Source organism: Grampus griseus (assembly GCF_964374135.1).
Source record: "Grampus griseus genome assembly, chromosome: 6".
NCBI classification, from domain to species: domain Eukaryota; kingdom Metazoa; phylum Chordata; class Mammalia; order Artiodactyla; family Delphinidae; genus Grampus; species Grampus griseus.
Window position 1 is genome coordinate 67,178,621 of NC_139000.1, and position 17,734 is coordinate 67,196,354.

General features: G+C 38.0%; 1 protein-coding gene across 2 annotated transcripts in view; it reads left to right on the top strand.

Moving 5' to 3' along the window:
* The window catches only part of ADAMTSL1 (ADAMTS like 1), a 468,923-nt gene that overhangs the window by 157,958 nt on the left and 293,231 nt on the right, over positions 1–17,734 (top strand). For both annotated transcript variants that reach the window (XM_082657540.1, XM_082657541.1), the window contains exon 6: positions 16,759–16,833. In XM_082657540.1, the coding sequence (XP_082513666.1) occupies positions 16,759–16,833 (75 nt within the window). The remainder of the gene's footprint in view (positions 1–16,758; positions 16,834–17,734) is intronic.

Below are 17,734 nucleotides of genomic sequence, written 5' to 3' on the forward strand. Positions count from 1 at the left end.
GATATATCCCTTCCCCACACCCCCTTTCCCCTTTGTAACCATAAGTTTGTTTGCTACATCTGTGAGTCTGTTTCTGTTTTGTAAATAAGTTCATTTGTATCATATTTTAGATTCCACACATAAGGGATATCATATGGTATTTGTCTTTCTGTCTGACTTACTTCACTTAGTGTGATAACCTCTCGGTCCATCCATGTTGCTGCAAATGACATTATTTCCTTATTTTATGGCTGAGTAGTATTCCACTGTGTGTGTGTGTGTGTGTGTGTGTGTGTGTGTGTGTGTGTGTATTCCACATCTTCTTTATCCATTCATCTGTCAGTGGACATTTAAGTTGCTTCCATGGGAAAACTATTTTTGTATGTACCCAACTGTATTAACAATGGCTGTTTCAGGACTTCCCTGGTGTGGCAGTGGTTAATAATCCGATTGCTAATGCAGGGCACATGGGTTCAAGCTCTGATCCGGGAAGATCCCACATGCCGTGGAGCAACTAAGCACATGTGCCACAACTACTGAGCCTGCACTCTAGAGCCCGTGAGCAACAACTACTGAAGCCCACGCACCTAGAGCCCGTGCTCTGCAACAAGACACGCCACCACAATGAGAAGCCCATGCACCACAACAAAGACCAAAAGCAGCCAAAAATAAATAAATAAATTTATGTTTTTTAAAGGTACTTTCATTTAAAAAATAATAATAAGATTAAGTATCAGCCTCATAGGCTTAGAGAGAAGAGTCTTTAAAAACATGAACTTACCAACAGATCTAAAAATAAGACAAAGTCAGATACAAGAATACAAAATCCTATCTTTTCAAAAATTATTATTGTCATTTTTCTCTGATACAGCAATAAATCACACTAATCCACATATGACAAAATTAAAAACAAATGTAAGCAGAAGCAAGAAGAACTACAATCCTGCAGCCTGTGGAACAAAAACCACATTCACAGAAACATACACAAGATGAAAAGGCAGAGGGCTATGTACCAGACGAAGGAACAAGATAAAACCCCAGAAAAATACCTAAATGAAGTGGAGATAGGCAACCTTCCAGAAAAAGAATTCAGAATAATGATAGTGAAGATGATCCAGGACCTCGGAAAAAGAAAGGAGGCAAAGATCGAGAAGATGCAAGAAATGTTTAACAAAGACCTGGAAGAATTAAAGAACAAACGAACAGAGATGAACAATACAATAACTGAAATGAAAACTACACTAGAAGGAATCAATAGCAGAGTAACTGAGGCAGAAGAATGGATAAGTGACCTGGAAGACAGAATGGTGGCATTCACTGCTGTGGAACAGAATAAAGAAAAAAGAATGAAAAGAAATGAAGACAGCCTAAGAGACCTCTGGGACAACATTAAACACACCAACATTTGCATTATAGGGGTCCCAGAAGGAGAAGAGAGAGAGAAAGGACCACAGAAAATATTTGAAGAGATTTTAGTTGAAAACTTCTCTAACATGGGAAAGGAAATAGAGCCACCCAAGTCCAGGAAGTGCAGAGAGTCCCATACAGGATAAACCCAAGGAGAAACATGCCAAGACACATAGTAATCAAATTGGCAAAAATTAAAGACAAAGAAAAAATATTAAAAGCAGCAAGGGAAAAACAACAAATAACATGCAAGGGAATTCCCAGAAGGTTAACAGCTGATTTCTCAGCAGAAACTCTACAAGCCGGAAGGGAGTGGCATGATATACTTAAAGTGATGAAAGGGAAGAACCTACAACCAAGATTATTCTAACTGGCAAGGATCTCATTCAGATTCGATGGAGAAATCAAAAATTTTACAGACAAGCAAAAGCTAAGAGAATTTAGCACCACCAAACCAGCTCTACAACAAATGCTAAAGGAACTTCTCTAAGTGGGAAACACAAGAGAAGGAAAGGACCTACAAAAACAAACCCCAAACAATTAAGAAAATGGTAATAGAAGCACACATATTGATAATTACCCTAAACATGAATGGATTAAATGCTCCAACCAAAAGACATAGGCTTGCTGAATGGTTACAAGAACAAGATGCATATATATGCTGTCTACGAGAGACCCACTTCAGACCTAGGGACACATTCAGACTGAAAGTGAGGGGATGGTAAAAGATATTCCAAGCAAATGGAAATCAAAAGAAAGCTGGAGTAGCAATACTCATATCAGATAAAATAGACTTTAAAATAAAGAATGTTACAAGAGACAAGGAAGGACACTACATAATGATCAAGGGATCAATCCAAGAAGAAGATATAACACTTATAAATATATATGCACCCAACATAGGAGCACCTCAATACATAAGGCAACTGCTAACAGCTATAAAAAAGGAAATCGACAGTAACACAATAATAGTGGGGAATTTGAACACCTCACTAACACCAAGGACAGATCACCCAAAATGAAAATAAATAAGGAAACAGAAGCGTTAAATGACACAATGGACCAGATAGATTTAATTCTTATTTATAAGACATTCCATCCAAAAACAACGGGTCACACTTTCTTCTTAAGTACACACAGAACATTCTCCAGGATCACATCTTGGGTCACAAATCAAACCTCAGTAAATTTAAGAAAATTGAAATCATATCAAGCATCTTTCTGACCACAACGCTATGAGATTAGAAATGAATTACAGGGAAAAAAACTTAAAAAACACAAACACAAATACATTACTAAATAACCAAGAGATCACTGAATAATCAAAGAGGAAATCAAAAAATACATAGAGACAAATGGCAATGAAAACACGATGATCCAAAACCTATGGGATGCAGCAAAAGCAGTTCTAAGAGGGAAATTTATAGCTATTCAAGCCTACCTCAAAAACAAGAAGAATCTGGAATAAGCAATCTAACCTCACACCTAAAGGAACCAGAGAAAGAAGAACAAACAAAACCCAAAGTTAGCAGAAGGAAAGAAATCGTAAAGATCAGAGAAGAAATAAATGAAATAGAAACAAAGAAAAGAATAGCAAAGATCACTAAAACTAAAAGCTGGTTCTTTGAGAAGATAAACAAAATTGATAAAACATTAGCCAGACTCAGCAAGAAAAAGATAGAGAGAACTCAAATCAATAAAATTAGAAATGAAGTAGGAGAAGTTACAACAGACAGCGCAGAAATACAAAGCATCCTAAGAGACTACTACAAGCAGCTCTATGCCAATACAATGGACAACCTGGAAGAAATGGACAAATTCTTACAAAGGGATAACCTTCCAAGACTGAACAAGGAAGAAATAGAAAATATGAGCAGACAAATCACAAGCAATGAAATTGAAACTGTGATAAAAAATCTTCCAACAAACAAAAGTCCAGGACCAGATGGCTTCACAGGCAAATTCTATCAAACATTTAGAGAAGAGCTAACACCCATCCTTCTCAAACTCTTCCAGAAAATTGCAAAGGAAGGAACAGTCCCAAACTCATTCTATGAGGTCACCATCACACTGATACTAAAACCAGACAAAATACTACAAAAAAAGAAAATTACAGACCAATAGCACTGATGAATATAGATGCAAAAATCCTCAACAAAATACTAGCAAACAGAATCCAACAACACATTAAAAGGATCATACACCATGACCAAGTGGGATTTATCCCAGGAATGCAAGGATTCTTCAGTATACGCAAATCAATCAATGTGATGCACCATATTAACAAACTGAAGGAGAAAAACCATATGATCATCTCAACAGATGCAGAAAATGCTTTTGACAAATTCAACACCCATTTATGATAAAAACTCTCCAGAAAGTGGGCCTAGAGGAAACCTACCTCAACATAATAAAGGCCATATGCGACAAACCCACAGCAAACATCACTCTCAATGGTGAAAAACTGAAAGCATTTCCTCTAAGATCAGGAAGAAGACAAGGAGGTCCACTATCACCACTGTTATTCAACATAGTTTTGGAAGTCCTAGCCACAGCAATCAGAGAAGAAACAGAAATAAAAGGAATACAAATTGGAAAAGAAGAAGTAAAACTGTCACTGTTTGCAGATGACATGATACTATACATAGAAAACTACTAGAGCTAATCAATGATTTTGGTAAAGTTGCAGGATACAAAATTAATGCATAGAAATCTCTTGCATTCCTATACACTAATGTTGAAAAATCTGATAGAGAAATTAAAGAAAGACTCCCGTTTACCATTGCAACAAAAAGAATAAAATACCTAGGAATAAACCTACCTAGGGAGATAAAAGTCCTGTATGCGGAAAAGTATAAGACACTAATGAAAGAAATTAAAGATGATACCAACAGGTGGAGAGATATACCATGTTCTTGGATTGGAAGAATCAATATTGTGAAAATGACTATACTACCCAAAGCAATCTACAGATTCAATGCCATCCCTATCAAATTACCAATGGCATTTTTTACAGAACTAGAACAAATAATCTTAAAATTTGTATGGAGACACAAAAGATCCCGAATAGCCAAAGCAGTCTTGAGGGAAAAAAACGGAGCTAGAGGAATCAGACTCCCTGACTTCAGACTGTACTATAAAGCTACAGTAATCAAGACAATATGGTACTGGCACAGAAACAGAAACATAGATCAATGGAACAAGATAGAAAGCCCAGAGATAAACCCACACACACACCTATGGTCAACTAATCTATGACACAGGAGGCAAGGATATACAATGGAGAAAAGACAGTCTCTTCATTAAGTGGTGTTGGGAAAACTGGACAGCTATGTTTAAAAGAATAAAATTAGAACACTCCCTAACACCATACACAAAAGTACACTCAAAATGGATTCGAGACCTAAATGTAAGACCGGACACTGTAAAACTCTTAGAGGAAAACAGGAAGAACACTCTTTGACATAAAACACAGCAAGATCTTTTTTGATCCACCTCCTAGATTAATGGAAACAAAAATAAACAAATGGGACCTAATGAAACTTAAAAGCTTTTGCACAGCAAAGGAAACCGTAAACAAGACAAAAAGACAACCCTCAGAATGGGAGAAAATATTTGCAAATGAATCAACAGACAAAGGATTAATCTCCAAAATATATAAACAGCTCATGCAGCTCAATATTAAAAAAAAAAAAACCAATCCAAAAATGGGCAGAAGTCCTAAACATACATTTCTCCAAAGAAGATATACAGATGGCCAAGAAGCACATGAAATGCTGCTCCACATCACTAATTATTAGAGAAATGCAAATCAAAACTACAGTGAGGTATCACCTCACACCAGTTAGAATGGGTATCATCAGAAAATCTACAAACAACTAATGCTGGAGAGGGTGTGGAAAAAAGGGAACCCTCTTGCACTGTTGGTGGGAATTTAAATTGATACAGTCACTATGGAGAACAGTATGGAGGTTCCTTAAAAATCTAAAAATAGCATTACCATATGATCCAGCAAATCCACTACTGGGCATATACCCAGAGAAAACCATAATTCAAAAAGGCACATGGGGCTTCCCTGGTGGTGCAGTGGTTGAGAGTCTGCCTGCCGATGCATGGGACATGGGTTTGTGCCCCGGTCCGGGAAGACCACACATGCCGCGGAGCGGCTGGGCCCGTTAGCCATGGCCGCTGAGCCTGTGCATCCGGAGCCTGTGCTCTGCAACGGGAGAGGCCACAGCAGTGAGAGGACCGTGTACTGCAAAAAAAAAGAAAAAGAAAAAGCACATGCACCCCAGTGTTCATTGCAGCACTCTTTACAATAGCAAGGTCATGGAAGCAAGCTAAATGCCCGTTGACAGACAAATGGATAAAGAAGATGTGGTACATATGTACAGTGGAATACTACTCAGCCATATAAAGGAAGGAAATTGAGTCATTTGTTGAGACGTGGTTGGATCTAGAGACTGTCATACAGAGTGAAGTAAGTCAGAAAGAGTAAAACAAATATCGTATATTAACACATATTATGTGGAACCTAGAAAAATGGTACAGATGAACCGGTTTGCAGGGCAGAAATTGAGACACAAACGTAGAGAAATAGAGAACAAACGTATGGACACCATGGGGGGAAAGGGGCGCGGGGTGGTGGTGGTGGTGTGATGAATTGGGCAATTGGGATTGACATGTATACACTGATGTATATAAAATTGATGACTGATACGAACCTGTTGTATTAAAATACATACATATATTATTCAAGTCAAAAAAAATCCATTAAAAAATTAATAAACTGGACTGTATAAAAAATTGAAGAAAAGTAAAATCAAAGAGCATCCCATCCCCTTGTCAAAAAAAACCCACCAAATCTAAAATGTTTATAGAAAGTTGTGGAATATATATACACCTGTAGATTTTTTGAGGAAATCTTTTAGGTACAATCCTTGAGTACAGTGTTCTTGAGAAAGAGCTTTTGTATCCCATATATGTGAAATGGCAGAATTTATGATTCCCATGGAAAGTTTGTCCATTTAACTGAGAAAGGGGTTATCTAATTTCTGAAGCAGGTCTTTCAGAATTGTTGATTAATAACCTTTAAATATATTTTGATGATTGGCATCATGGTTCTGTCAAGAAAGCCAGAATAGATTAGAGCAGATTCATTTGAACATAGTGCAGTGTGCCTTTATTGGAAGGTTACCCAAGGAATGCACAACACGGTGAGAGAGAATGTAGCCACCTGCCTTGCCAGCCATACCAACTAAATTAATCATTGAGAAGGCAGGTGATGAAACCAGCCCTCTCAAATATTCTCCAGTGTCTATTTTTAACCATTTTTTAAATTGAAGTATAGTTAATTTACAATGTTGTCTTACTTTCAGGCATACAGCAAAATGATTCAGTTACACATATACACATATTCTTCTTCAGATTCTTTTCCATTATAAGTTATTACAAGGTATTGAATATAGTTCCCTGTGCTATACAGTAGGTCCTTGTTGTTTATTTTATATATAGTAATGTATATATGTTAATCCCAAACTCCTAATTTATCTATTCCCCACCTCTGACCCCCCTTACCCCCTTTGGTAACCATAAGTTTGTTTTCTATGTCTGTGAGTCTATTTCTGTTTTGTAAATAAGTTCATTTGTATCATTTTTTTTAGATACCACATATAAGTGGTATCACATGATATTTGTCTGACTTACTTCGCTTAATATGATAATCTCTAGTTTCATCCATATTGCTACAAATGGTATTATTTCATTCTTGTTTATGGCTGTGTAATATTCCATTGTATACTGGAATCGTCTTTATCCATTCCTCTGTCGATGGGCATTTAAGTTGTTTCCATGTCTTGGCTACTGTAAATAGTGCTGCAGTGAACATTGGGGTGCGTGTATCTTTTTGAATTATGGTTTTCTCCATATATATGCCCAGGAGTGGGATTGCTGGATCATATGGTAGCCCTATTTTTAGTTTTTTAAGGAACCTCCATACTGTTCTCCATAGTGGCTACACTAATTTACATTCCCACCAGCAGTGTAGGAGGGTTCCCTTTTTTCCATACCCTCTTTTCCAATGTCTTAAACACCTCTCTGTGCACAGTACTGTATTAAATGGCAAGTAGAAGAATCTTCCAACCCGTCTCTAATCATTGAGAATTTATCATCAAATGAGACAATTATTAATAAATCTACAGCTCAAAGACTGGCTTTTTATCAACATGCAGCAAATAAAAATATATATTTTTTCCTCTCTTTCTGTTTGGCAAATGAAGAGCACGATATCTTAAAGTATATTCTGAGACGTATCAGCTGGTGTGAAAAGATGATACGTAAGAAAATGTTTCCCTGGGTAAACACATTGGGAACACAGTTAAATAGAGTGAAATGGATTTCTTTGTTTCAGGGATCTTAAGATAGTAATTAATGTGCTTTGGAATTTCCATGATTGGGGTATAGTGTGTGGTATTTCCCTGCATATTTTATCTCAGGTCCCTATTTCAGGAACCATCTTGTAGGGCTGATGCTTTGTCTTCTTTGTCGCTGATTATGTGGTACTTAGTGTGAAGCCTGACACTAGGAGACACTCAAAAAATATCTGTGGAATAAAATAATGAATTTGCTGCTTGCCTGATGACCTGCCAGTTGTCTATTAGCCCTTTATAGAACCACAGAAGAATAGGCTGTGACTCTTCCTACGTCTGGTGCCGTGTACTGCTGACTGTTCAGGTTGGCACCAGCCTAAGTTCTCTGTATTTCTCTTTGACTTGGCAAGTGCAGAGGCATCTGCAAATATTCCGTGCTTGCCTGGCCTGCTCTCTCCATCCTACCCTCCTCCCTCAACAACCTTGTAGGTTCCTCCCCATCTTCCTCGGGGAGTATACAAAGGCGACTGTGTCAGCCAAAAGCTTGCGTTAATGCCCCGGCTTGTGGAATGTGAGTCACTTCTCAGCAGAACAAGAGGGAGGCTGCCTGCGCCATGTGGGGGTCAGAAGCCCGCTGCTGAGCACTGCAGAGCCAAACAGAAAGCTTTCCTTCTACTTGCACTTTACTTGACCTGTGGATCAACAAAGACTTTCTATTTCTAGAAATCCCATTGTCTTAACAGCTTTGAATTGCTTTTGTAAACTTAAAAACCCATGTCTTTATACAAGGCATTTAAAGCTCTGTGAGCCCAGTCTGAACATTTGTTGTTCCTTTTCTATATTCCCCTTACGTATTATGTTCTTCTATGCCACAAACACTTAGCTATCCGAAATTCAACCTTTTCTTTAACAATGCCTGACATTAAAAACAGCTAAAATGTTGTAGTGTGTATAGCATATTCAACATTGTAGAAAACTTGATAAATGTAACCTTTTAGGGAAGGAATTGAGAGCATATGATTCTAATTTCTCATTCAGCTGGCTATGTGCTAGGGGTCTTGGAGCGTTTAAAAAATAAACGGTGTTTCAGTTCCTATCCTTAAAGAGACTTGGAATAGAGAGATAAAATGATATTTACAAAATACTGTGTTCCATGCTGTACATCTATATATGGTATACATATCTATAGCCATACTTATATCTGTTCACAACAACATTATAAAGTAGGTGTTGCTTTCCCTGTTTTACAGAGAAACTAAGGATCAGAGAAGTTAAGGAACTTTTGAAATTCCTTTATTGAAATTAAGTTCTCCTAAAGACAGTATGTTAAGATTCAGAGAAATTGGCTAGCTTTGGGGATTCCTTTATTTAAATGAAATTCTTCCAGTGATAGGATGGTAATGTATAATATTAGAAAGATATACGTGAAACAGAATTCCACAGAGCTTCTGAATATGCTGGTGAGTTTAAAAATAACTGGCTTTCCCTCGTCTTCTGGAATACCCCCCTGTTCTTTGACCTTGGGTTACTCATTATACTTCTCAGAGGCTTGATTTCTTCATCCTAAAATCGGGATGGTAGCATCCTCTTCGCCCATGTTACAAGTTTGGGGTGAAGGAATAAATAGTATATTGTAGGAGAAGTGAAACTCTTCAGTGCCATGTAAATATAAGGTATTATTGTCACAAGTAGAGTTCTAAATAAAAATGCCTGTGATGTGTTTGGGATGTGTGTAATACACCTCTAATTTTTTAACAGATGTAGAATTGAGGACTGCTTCCACTGAATTATGGCTAAGTTTTCAAGTAGGATGAAAATTAAATAATTTTTAAAATAATCTCTAAATCAGTCAATTTTTTTTTAATTTTCGAAATAAAGAGGGAATGTCAGGGGAATGTTAATAACCATTTATGGGACATTCACTATATATAGTATTAGATGTAGATAGTGTAAAGCAGGGGCCCCCAACCACTGGGCCGCGGACTGGTACCGGTGCAAGGCCTGTTAGGAACCGGGCCGCACAGCAAGAGGTGAGCTGCAGGTGAACGAGCGAAGCTTCATCTGCCACTCCCCATCGCTCGCATTACCGCTTAAACCTTTCTCCCCTCCCAGTGCCCGGCCATGGAAAAATTTTCTTCCATGAAACCAGTCCTTGGTGCCCAGAAGGTTCAGGACCACTGGTGTAAAGTATATTAAAGAACTGGAATGCATGATTTCTGGCCTAGAAAGTTTAAAAAATACAAATATATTCTCTTTTTTTTTTTTAACATCTTTATTGGAGAATAATTGCTTTAAAATGTTGTGTTAGTTTCTGCTGTATAACAAAGTGAATCAGCTATACGTATACATATATCCCCATATCCCCTCCCTCTTGCGTCTCCCTCCCATTCTTACTATCCCACCCCTCTAGGTGGTCAGAAAGCACCAGGCTGCTCTCCCTGTGCTATGTGGCTGCTTCCCACTAGCTATCTATTTTACATTTGGTAGTGTATATATGTCCATGCCACTCTGTCACTTCATCCCAGCTTACCCTTCCCCCTCCCCGTGTCCTCTAGTCCATTCTCTATGTCTGTGGCTTTATTCCTGTCCTGCCCCTAGGTTCTTCCCAACCTTTTTCTTTTTCTTAGATTCCATATATATGTGTTAGCATACAGTATTTGTTTCTTTCTGACGTACTTCACTTTGTATGACACACTCTAGGTCCATCCACCTCACTATAAATAACTCAATTTCGTTTCTTTTTATGGCTGAGTAACATTCCATTGTATATATGTGCCACATCTTCTTTATCCATTCATCTGTCGATGAACACTTAGGTTGTTTCCATGTCCTGGCTATTGTAAATAGAGCTGCAGTGAATATTGTGGTATATGACTCTTTTTAAATTATGGTTTTCTCAGGGTATATGCCCAGTAGTGGGATTGCTGGGTCGTATGGTCATTCTATTTTTAGTTTTTTAAGGAACCTCCATACTATTCTCCATAGTGGCTGTATCAATTTACATTCCCACCAACAGTGCAAGAGGGTTCCCTTTTCTCCACACCCTCTCCAGCATTTATTGTGTGTAGATTTTTTGATGATGGCCATTCTGACTGGTGTGAGGTGATACCTCACTGCAGTTTTGATTTGCATTTCTCTAATGATAGTGATATTGAGCATCCTTTCATGTGTTTGTTGGCAATTTCTATATCTTTGGAGAAATGTCTATTTAGGTCTTCTGCCCATTTTTGGATTGGGTTTTGTTGTTTTTTTTTTATATTGAGCTGCATGAGCTGCTTGTATATTTTGGAGATTAATCCTTTGTCAGTTGCTTCATTTGCAAATATTTTCTTCCATTCTGAGGGTTGTCTTTTCATCTTGTTTATGGTTTCCTTTGCTGTGCCAAAGCTTTTAAGTTTCATTAGGTCCCATTTGTTTATTTTTGTTTTTTTTCCATTTCTCTAGGAGGTGGGTCAGAAAGGATCTTGCTGTGATTTATGTCATAGAGTGTTCTGCCTGTGTTTTCCTCTAAGAGTTTTATAGTGTCTGGCCTTACATTTAGGTCTTTAATCCATTTTGAGTTTATTTTTGTGTATGGTGTTAGGGAGTGTTCTAATCTCATTCTTTTACATCTAGCTGTCCAGTTTTCACAGCACCACAATTGAAGAGCTGTCTTTTATCCATTGTGTATTCTTCCTCCTTTATTAAAGATAAGGTGATCATATGTGCGTGGGTTTATCTCTGACTTTCTATCCTGTTCCATTGATCTATATTTGTGTTCTTGTTCCAGTACCATACTGTCTTGATTACTGTAGCTCTGTAGTATAGTCTGAAGTCTGGGAGCCTGATTCCTCCAGTTCTGTTTTTCTTTCTCAACATTGCTTTGACTCTTCGGGGTCTTTTGTGTTTCCATACAGATTGTGAAACTTTTTGTTCTAGTTCTGTGAAAAATGCCAGTGGTAGTTTGATAGGTATGGCATTGAATCTGTAGATTGCTTTGGGTAGTATAGTCATTTTCATAATGTTGATTTTTCCAATCCAAGGACGTGGTATATCTCTCCATCTGTTTGTATCATCTTTCATTTCTTTCATCAGTGTCTTATAGTTTTCTGCATACAGGTCTTTTGTGTCCTTAGGTAGGTTTATTCCTGGGTATTTTATTTTTTTGTTGCAATGGTAAATGGGAATGTTTAATTTCTCTTCCAGATTTTTCGTCATCCGTGTATAGGAATGCAAAAGATTTCTGTGCATTAATTTTGTATCCTGCTACTCTACCAAATTCATTGATTAGCTCTAGTAGTTTTCTGGTAGCATCTTTAGGATTCTCTCTGTATAGTGTCATGTCATCTGCAAACAGTGACAGGTTTACTTCTTTTTTTCTGACTTGTATTCCTTTTATTTCTTTTTCTTCTCTGATTGCTGTGGCTAAAACTTCCAAAACCATGTTGAATAATAGTGCTGAGAGTGGGCACCCTTGTTTTGTTCCTGATCTTAGTGCAAATGGTTTCAGTTTTTCCATTGAGAATGATGTTGGCTGTGGGTTTGTCATATATGGCCTTTGTTATGTTGAGGTAAGTTCCCTCTATGTCTGCTTTCTGGAGGGTTTTTATCATAAGTTGGTGTTGAATTTTGTCAAAAGCTTTTTCTGCATCTATTGAGATTATCATGTGGTTTTTATTCTTCAATTTGTTAATATGGTTTATCACATTAATTGATTTGAGTATGTTGAAGAATCCTTGCATTCCTGGGATAAACCCCACTTGATCATGGTGTATGATCCTTTTAATGTGCTGTTGGATTCTGTTTGCTAGTATTTTGTTGAGGATTTTTGCATCTATGTTTATCAGTGATATTGGCCTGTAGTTTTCCTTTTTTGTGACATCTTTGTCTGGTTTTGGTATTAGGGTAATGGTGGCCTCGTAAAATGAGTTTGAGACTGTTCCTCCGTCTGCTATATTTTGGAAGAGTTTGAGAAGGATAGGTGTTAGCTCTTCTCTAAAAGTTTGATAGAATTTGCCTGTGAAGCCATCTGGTCCTGGACTTTTGTTTGTTGGAAGATTTTTAATCACAGTTTCAATTTCAGTGCTTGTGATTGGTCTGTTTATATTTACTGTTTCTTCCTGGTTCAGTCTCAGAAGGTTGTGCTTTCCTAAGAATTTATCCATTTCTTCCAGGTTGTCCATTTTATTGGCATAGAGTTGCTTGTAGTAATCTCTCATGATCCTTTCTATTTCTGCAGTGTCAGTTGTTACTTCTCCTTTTCCGTTTCTAATTCTATGGATTTGAGTCTTCACTCTTTTTTCTTGATGGGTCTGGCTAATTGTTTATCAATTTTGTTTATCTTCTCAAAGAACCAGCTTTTAGGGTTTCCCTGGTGGCACAGTGATTGAGAGTCCGCCTGCCAATGCAGGAGACGCGGGTTTGTGCCCCGGTCCGGGAAGCCCCATGTGCTGTGGAGCAGCTGGGCCCATGAGCCATGGCCGCTGAGCCTGTGCGTCCGGAGCCTGTGCTCCGCAACGGGGGAGGCCACAACAGTGAGAGGCCCGCATACCGCAAAATAAATAAATAAATAAAAAAGAACCAGCTTTTAGTTTTATTGGTCTTTGCTATGATTTCCTTCATTTCTTTTTCATTTACTTCTGATCTGATTTTTTGGTTTTCTTTCCTTCTGCTAACTTTGGAGTTTTTTTGCTGCTCTTTCTCTAATTGCTTTAGGTGTAAGGTTAGGTTGTTTGTTTCAGATTTTTCTTGTTTCTTGAGGTAGGCTTGTATAGCTATAAACTTCCCTCTTAGAACTGCTTTTGCTTCCTCCCTTAGGTTTTTCGTCATCATGTTTTCATTGTCATTTGTTTCTAGGTATTTTTTGATTTCCACTTTGACTTCTTCAGTGGTCTCTTGGTTATTTAGTAGCATATTGTTTAGCCTCCATGTGTTTGTATTTTTTACAGATTTTTTTCCTGTAATTGATGTCTAGCCTCATAGCATTGTGGTCAGAAAAGATACTTGATATGATTTCAATTTTCTTAAATTTACTGAGGCTTAATTTGTGACCCAAGATATGATCTATCCTGGAGAATGTTCCATGAGCATTTAAGAAGGTAGTGTATTCTGCTGTTTTTGGATGGAATATCCTGTAAACATCAATTAAGTCCATCTTGTTTAATGTATCATTTAAAGCTTGTGTTTCCTTATTTATTTTCATTGATGATCTGTCGATTGGTGAAAGTGAGGTGTTAAAGTACCCTACTATGATTGTGTTACTGTCGATTTCCCCTTTTATGGCTGTTAGCATTTGCCTTATGCATTGAGGTGCTCCTATGTTGAGTGCATAAATATTTACAATCGTTATATCTTCTTCTTGGGTTGTTCCCTTGATCATTATGTCATGCCCTTCTTTGTCTCTTGTAATAGTCTTTATTTTAAAGTCTATTTTGTTTGATATGGGAATTGCTGCTCCAGTGTTCTTTCATTTTCCATTTATATCTTTTTCCATCCCCTCACTTTCAGTCTGCATGTGTCCCTGGGTCTGCAGTGGGTCTCTTGTAGACAGCATATATACAGGTCTTGTTTTTATATCTATTCAGCCAGTCTGTGTCTTTTGGTTGGAGCATTTAATCCATTTACATTTAAGGTAATTATCGACATGTTCCTATTACCATTTTCCTATTTGTTTGGGTTTGTATTGTAGGTCTTTTCCCACTCCTGTGTTTCCTGCCTAGAGAAGTTCATTTAGCATTTGTTGTAAAGCTGGTTTGGTGGTGCTGAATTCTCTAGCTTTTCTTGTCTGTAAAGGTTTTAATTTCTCTGTCGAATCTGAATGAGATCCTCGCTGGGTAGAGTAACCTTGGTTGTAGGTTCTTCCCTTTCAGCACTTTTACTACGTCCTTCCACTCCCTTCTGGCTTGCAGAGTTTTTGCTGAATGATCAGCTGTTAAGCTGAATCCCCTTAAGATTCCCTTGTATGTTATTTGTTGCTTTTCCCTTGCTGCTTTTAATATTTTTTCTTTGTATTTAATTTTTGATAGTTTGATTAATATGTGTCTTGGCGTGTTTCTCCTTGGATTTATCCTGTATGGGACTCTGTGCTTCCTGGACTTGATTGGCTATTTCCTTTCCCGTGTTAGGGAAGTTTTCAACTATAATCTCTTCAAATATTTTCTCTGACGCTTTCTTTTTCACTTCTTCTCTAGGACCCCTATAATTCGAATGTTGGTATGTTTAATGTTGTCCCAGAGGTCTCTGAGACTACCCTCTTTTCATTGTTTTTTCTTTATTCGGCTCTGTGGTTGTTATTTCTACTCTTTATCTTCCAGGTCACTTATTAGTTCTTCTGCCTTAGTTATTCTGCTCTTGATTCCTTCTAGAGAATTTTTAATTTCATTTACTGTGTTGTTCATCATTGTTTGTTTGCTCTTTAGTTCTTCTAGGTCCTTGTTAAACATTTCTTGTATTTTCTCCATTCTGTTTCCAAGATTTTGAATCATCTTTACTATCATTACTCTGAATTCTCTTTCAGGTAGACTGACTATTTCCTTTTCATTTGTTTGCTGTCGTGGGTTTTTACTTTGCTCCTTCATCTGCTGTGTATTTCTCTGTCTTCTTAGTTTGCTCAACTTACTGTGTTTGGAGTCTCCTTTTCACAGGCTGCAGGTTCGTAATTCCCGTTGTTTTGGGTGTCTGCCCCCAGTGGGTAAGGTTGGTTCAGTGGGTTGTGTAGGCTTCCTGGTGGAGGGGACTGGTGCCTGTGTTCTGGTGAATGAGGCTGGATCTTGTCTTTCTGATGGGCAGGACCGTGTCCGGTGGTGTGTTTTGGGGTGTCTGTGAACTTAGTATGATTTTAGGCAGCCTCTCTGCTAATGGGTGTGGTTGTGTTCCTGTCTTGCTAGTTGTTTGGCATGGGGTGTCCAGCACTGGAGCTTGCTGGTCATTGAGTGGAGCTGGGTCTTAGCATTGAGACAGAGATCTCTGGGAGAGCTCTCACTGATTGATATTACATGGGGCTGGGAGGTCTCTGGTGGTCCAGTGTCCTGAACTCAGCTCTCCCACCTCAGAGGCTCAGAGCTGACACCTGGTCGGAGCACCAAGACCCTTTTGGGAAGTCTGAGGTCTTCTGCTCACATTCAGTAGGTGTTCTGTAGGAGTTGTTCCACATGTAGATGTATTTTTGATGTATTTGTCGGGAGGAAGGTGATCTCTATACATCTTACTCCTCCACCATCTTGAAAGTCCTCCTCAAATATTTGAGACATGCCCATCTTTTGGGTCCACCAACATAGATGAAAGTGAAGTTGGAGTCTGAGTATCTGAAATCAGGCAGGACGCGGTCTTGGCAGGGCCAGAGGTTGTCTTCTATTCTTAACTGTCCTGCTCATCCAAGACAGTTACTTTGCTAGAGCGATATCCAGATTTTGTTATAATAAAGTCCTTCTTTGAGCATTAAAAGTTATTTTCTTTTTGTAATTCTACACAATTGCTCCAGTCTAGAGAAATCTGAGGATTTAAGATCGGGTTTTAAAATCAGAAATGAACACTTTCAAATTCTTTTTTTTTTTTTTTTTTTTTTTTTGTGGTATGTGGTCCTCTCACTATTGTGGCCTCTCCCATTGCGGAGCACAGGCTCCGGACGCGCAGGCTCAGCGGCCATGGCTCATGGGCCTAGCCTCTCCGCGGCATGTGGGATCGTCCCGGACCAGGGCACGAACCCATGTCCCCTGCATCAGCAGGCAGACTCTCAACCACTGCGCCACCAGGGAAGCCCAACAAATTCATTTTTAATGTATCAAAATTCATGTATTTTTTCGAAGGCCAGATCCCCCATGAGTTAGCCAGTGACCAGCTTTTTCAGTATATTTTATTTTGAGGAAAGTGGAAATTTTGATTCCCACATATTGGTGTTCACATTGTAAACACTTTTTTAAAAGATTATTGTTTGGGAGTGTATGTATATCAGTGCATTTATATAGGAGATAATCAGTAATTTTGTATAAAATTATGTGCTTTAAGACTCTGCTTCATTTCTCTCTAGTGGACGACACAGTTGTTGCTATTCCCTATGGAAGCAGACATATTCGCCTTGTCTTAAAAGGACCTGACCACTTGTGTAAGTAAACTCCACTGTTGTCCTTTGGGTATTGGGAATTTTAGTCATTATTATTTATTTATTTATTTATTTATTTATTACATCTTTATTAGAGTATAATTGCTTTACAATGGTGTGTTAGTTTCTGCTTTGTAACAAAGTGAATCAGTCATACATATACATCATTATTATTTATTTTTTGTTTCCAGAAAAGATTAAGATTTAGAAATACAAATCCTCTATCATAATATGGTATTTTGAATGCTTCTGTTTATCTTTTGGTTGCCTAGGAGACAGCAGAGACGTCTGTGGTAATTACCTCCAGCCAGTCATCCTGAAAGATACAAAATTAATGTTTCCAATAGGGTGTTCATGAGTTAAGCACATGTTTATGATTTGTGAATATTATTTCTCATTCTCTCTCTTCTTCCTCTCCAGTCATTCTCAATGTTTTCCTTGCCTCACCTCTTTCTTTTTTCTTCTTCTTTTCAACCTTCCCTCCCTCTCCTTCATTCTTTCTCTTTTAATTCCTACTCTTAGGCTCCATTACTTTATCAATTCAGGGGAACACAGAAACTCCAAACAGCCTTAACCCTGTGGCATTTGAAGACAACCATGTGATCTAGTTAAGCATCCCATGTCGTAAAGATAATGCAAGACCCTAACGTCCTGAAGATAGCTTTTGGAATTCAAGATTGAAGGGTAATCGTAACCCCAAAGAACAAATGGTAGCATGGTCCCACCAGAGTTTGTGCAAGAATTGATCTTCAGTCATGGCAAGCCAGCAGTACACAGCCACATCTTTTTTTTTTATTACCATGTAGTGCTGTTTAGATGTAGACCTGTAAATTACAAGCAGAAAATTATAGACTATTAACCAGGGAAGGGGTAGGAGAGGATATGTTAGCTTTTTCTGCAAAAT